We start from the raw sequence: 3822 nt of genomic DNA, 5'->3' as shown, positions 1-3822 counted from the left end.
CCCCCAACAAAGTGATTTCAGAGAGAGAGATCAAAAGACATGTTGCACTGGGCCAATCTGCTGTGCAAGACCTCTTCCGAGCATCGAAAGCAAAGGCATTGCTTTGAGAACTACAATGCGCCTGACCCAAGCCACGATGTTTTCCGTGGTCTTGCATGCATGTGAGAGTTAGGCACTGCATAACGCAGACAGAGCAGACTCAACGCTTTTGCACTGTGGTGCTGGCGAAGAACCTTGAAAGGACTGCCCAGGGACCAACCAGTCTGTCTTGGAAGTTGTACAGCCAGATGCTCCTTAGTGGCCAAGTCTTCCCTACTGTGGACATGCTGTCAGGAGAGATCAGCCCCTGGAGAAGGACCTCGTGCCTGGTAAAGCAGAGCAGCAGCAGAAAAAGACGAAGGCCCTCACTCGCGGAGCGAGATGGACCCAGTATGGCTGCACAACAGGAGGGGGTCGCTGTGAGTCGGAACCGATTCGATGGCACCCAACAACCGCAACAACGCAGATTAGAAAATGGATTGGGAAGGTGCTCGATGCCTGGCTGCCTGCAGTAGATGGGACCCTGCACGTGTTTCTGGGTCACATCATCACAAGCTGATGCCCTGTGGTCCAGAGCGCAAGGATCTGGACTCTCAGAGAGCTTGGGACCCAGGCCCAGTTCTGCTGCCACTTACTGTGTGTGACCTAGGTCATCTCACAATTCACATAGAAATGATGACATCTTCCAGGGCTGTTAAAAGGAGTCGGTAGAATACTGGCTGTGGGGTGCAAGGGATCCTGGGAAATGCAGCTTCCTGCCCAGCCCTTCCCTGCCCTGACTGTAGGGCTCTTGGGATGAGGGAACAGGTCGTGCCCTTCTGTACGGAGGCAGGCCACACAGCCAAGAGGGAAAATTGTGACTTGTTTCCTCATTGGTCCAACGCCAATGGGGTGCAGTCTAAGGGTTCATGAAAGTGGACTGACAGGTTGGGCCCCCTTAAATACATGCAGCCGTGGTGGGGCGGCGGGGGTGGGGGGGAAGGAGGTGGAAGCCTTGAGCAGGTCTGTGTTGAAAGAGTGTGGTGAACCTTCACTCATTCAGTGAACACCTGCAGAGACGAGGGGGGTGCCTTGGGCAAGCCAAAGGGTCAGGCCTTGTCTTTCTCCCAAAGTGACCCCATCTGGCTAGCAAGGCCTTGGAAGCTAAGTTCACATCCCCCATCTCTCTCACACACACACACTCCCATCCAGGAGGAGCAAGGGAGCTGGTCAAGAAACACAGACTGAGTGCAGACCAGGGCCTGGGCTGGGGCAGAGATCTGTTCTCAGAGCTGATGTTGAACATAGTTCATTCTCCAGCAGCCCTGAGGATGTGACGCTCGGAATGACCTGGAGGAAGGGGCTGGGTGTTCATTCATTCTAGTGGATCAAGGCAAAATGATTCAATAATTCCAAGACTGAAGTAGAGCCAGTGTGGAAGAAGCAGTCTTGTGTCTATAGGCCAGAGGAAGCTGGTCCACGGGCAGCCAGGAGAGGCTCCCTTGAGAAAGAGCCAGCTGGGTACCCCCAAAGGAGTAGGAGTTGAGGATGGGGCCGGAGAAGGAGCTAAAGTTCTCAGACAGCAGAGGCAGCTCATGCAAATGCCCCGAGGCAGGATGTCGACTGAGGTGGGACACCACAGGTGAGGCGAAGGGGACAGTGAAACCAGGATGAGACGGGGAGGCCCCCTTTGGTGCCCTTTTGGACCACGTCAAGCATTCAGTCTTAACCCTCAGAACAAGGTCCTCATTGGAGGTGGAAAGGGGGAAGAGGAGGAAGGCAGACTGCTAGGGGCCCACTGGCAGGTGGTAGACAGGGACACGGATGGCCAAAGCATCTTCCTCCCAGGCCCAGCTGCAGGAGCCAGCAGGAGGGAGTCATAGAGCAAGGTCTGGTGCGCCCGCCCCCGCCCCCCCCTCCCTCCATTGAGCCCTGCACCAGGTGCACGTTGTGTTTGAATGTTAAGAGTTTCTAGTCTGATTTGGGGAGGAGGGGGAGGGGGAGGGGGCAGGGACCCACCGTCAGTGGCAGCCAGATTGGCAGCCGCAGCCCCAGATTCCGGCGGCAGGCCTTGCTGCAGCGCGGTTTCCCGCCGCGCCTTTGTGAACGGCACAAAGCCGTGGACGTGTGCAGGGCCCAGCGCGCAGGCCCGTGGCTCCCTGTGCACAGCCCGCCCCAAGTCCTGTGACCCCAGAGAAGGGAAGAGCTCATTAGGGAAGGTTTTCAGAGCCCCAACTAACAGAGATGAATAAGCTCCTGTGTTTGATCCCAGAAGCCGCCTCATTTACCGGGGAAGCAAAGACAGCCGCGCGCGCATGTAGTGATGGTGGTGGCGGCAGTGGCTGTGGTGCAGGGCCAGGGCCGTGGGGACTCAAATGGGTGGGTTGGCTTAGCAAGGCGGGGCCTGAGCTGTCCCCCTAAAGGGGCGGGGTGGGACTGCGCAGCCAGGTCCCAGCTGAAAGGGACCTGACCACACCATGTCTCTTCCTTGTCTAGGGTCCTGGTGCTGGACAAAGGGGCAATAGCCGAATTTGATTCTCCCGTCAACCTCATTGCCACCAGAGGCATCTTCTATGGGATGGCCAAAGATGCAGGACTTGCCTGACCCCTGGAATTCCCTCCTGGCCACTCCTCAGGTTCACCCAGAAAGGAAATGGTACCAAATATGGATTGGACTGGACGGCTGATTCGGGGCAGGACAGTGCCCCACAGCAGGCCGATCCAATCCCTGTGCTGACTGCTGTTGGTGAGGAAGTGCAGCCCAACAGGTGGAGCGCAGTGCCTGAGGCAGAGCCCGGACTAGTCCCTAGGCCCGATTCCCAAATCTGGTGTTATTTCCACACCGCTCCGCTCACCATCTCTTTACGAAGCTCCCTCCCTCCCTGCTGACTTTTTTTCCCCCTATTCCTTATACAATTTTTAAAAGAAAATTCTTCCTCTTGCCCCTGAAGACTGCCAGTCCAGGCTGTCTTTAAGAACCGAGGCCTGTACTTGGCTGGGGTCCATTGAAAAAGCAGCCCTGGCAGATGGAGATGTACTCACCAGCCTCTACCTGGGCCTGTGCACCAGATTTGGGGGCAGTGCCTTCTTTTGGGGAGTGGGGGTGTTTTTGCATCCATCCACAGGGCTGCTCGTCGGAAAGCTTTGGCCCCCAAATCCTTTGGCTGGAAATGGTGTCTTCACAACCAGAACTGACTAGGCTAGTGACAGTAAGTAGCCCCTGCTCTGTTGTGCAGGTCGTATAAAAACATCGAGAAATAAAGCCCCTTGAGGTCTGACCGGCGGGCTCTTGGGAGAACTGCCGTGAACACCGCATCCCTCCAGCCGGTCTCTCCGGGCGCCAAGGAGTCCCCGGTACTCTATTCCTCATCCCTTCCAAGTCTGTTCCTGATGGGACCCCTAACCACTACAGCCCCCCAGTCGTTCATCTCCCTCTGCCGGCCCGAGCGGAGCGTGCCAGCCTCGAGAAGGCCTGAGGCCGCCACCTGGGAAGGGAGATGTGAGGGGTGAATTCGCTGGGCTCTCAGGCCGCCAACAGAGGGAGGTTCATTTTCTGCAGCTTGGAGTCCAGCTGCCTAAGGCCTCTCTGATGGGGGATCCATGTCTTTCCTCTGTCACCTTGTCATGTTGGGTCTCTACCTTTCATGTCCCTGCCTTTGATTCTTGTTTGCGGCTGGTGTCCCCCCCCTCCCCCCACGAAGACAAGCAGGTGTGGAGCTGGAGCCTTAGATCCGGCCTTTCTGTATGCTCTGGGGCGGCCTGTGCTGCAGGACTATTTGTTAAAGGTTAATCACATTTTTTTTT

General features: G+C 56.6%; 1 protein-coding gene across 2 annotated transcripts in view; it reads left to right on the top strand.

Annotated features, from left to right (window-relative positions):
* ABCC3 (ATP binding cassette subfamily C member 3) overlaps positions 1 to 3816 on the top strand; it is a 51349-nt gene extending 47533 nt beyond the window's left edge. For both annotated transcript variants that reach the window (XM_045299991.1, XM_045299990.1), the window contains one exon: positions 2515 to 3816. In XM_045299991.1, coding sequence (XP_045155926.1) covers positions 2515 to 2623 — 109 coding nt within the window. In that variant the 3' untranslated portion in view covers positions 2624 to 3816. The remainder of the gene's footprint in view (positions 1 to 2514) is intronic.
* Positions 3817 to 3822: the final 6 nt, after the last annotated feature.

The sequence above is a fragment of the Echinops telfairi genome, unplaced genomic scaffold, assembly GCF_000313985.2.
Source record: "Echinops telfairi isolate 266 unplaced genomic scaffold, ASM31398v2 ScPeMD7_7458;HRSCAF=8496, whole genome shotgun sequence".
In the NCBI taxonomy this organism is placed as follows: domain Eukaryota; kingdom Metazoa; phylum Chordata; class Mammalia; order Afrosoricida; family Tenrecidae; genus Echinops; species Echinops telfairi.
Note: the sequence above shows the minus strand (reverse complement) of the source record. Positions and strands in the feature narration are given on the sequence as shown.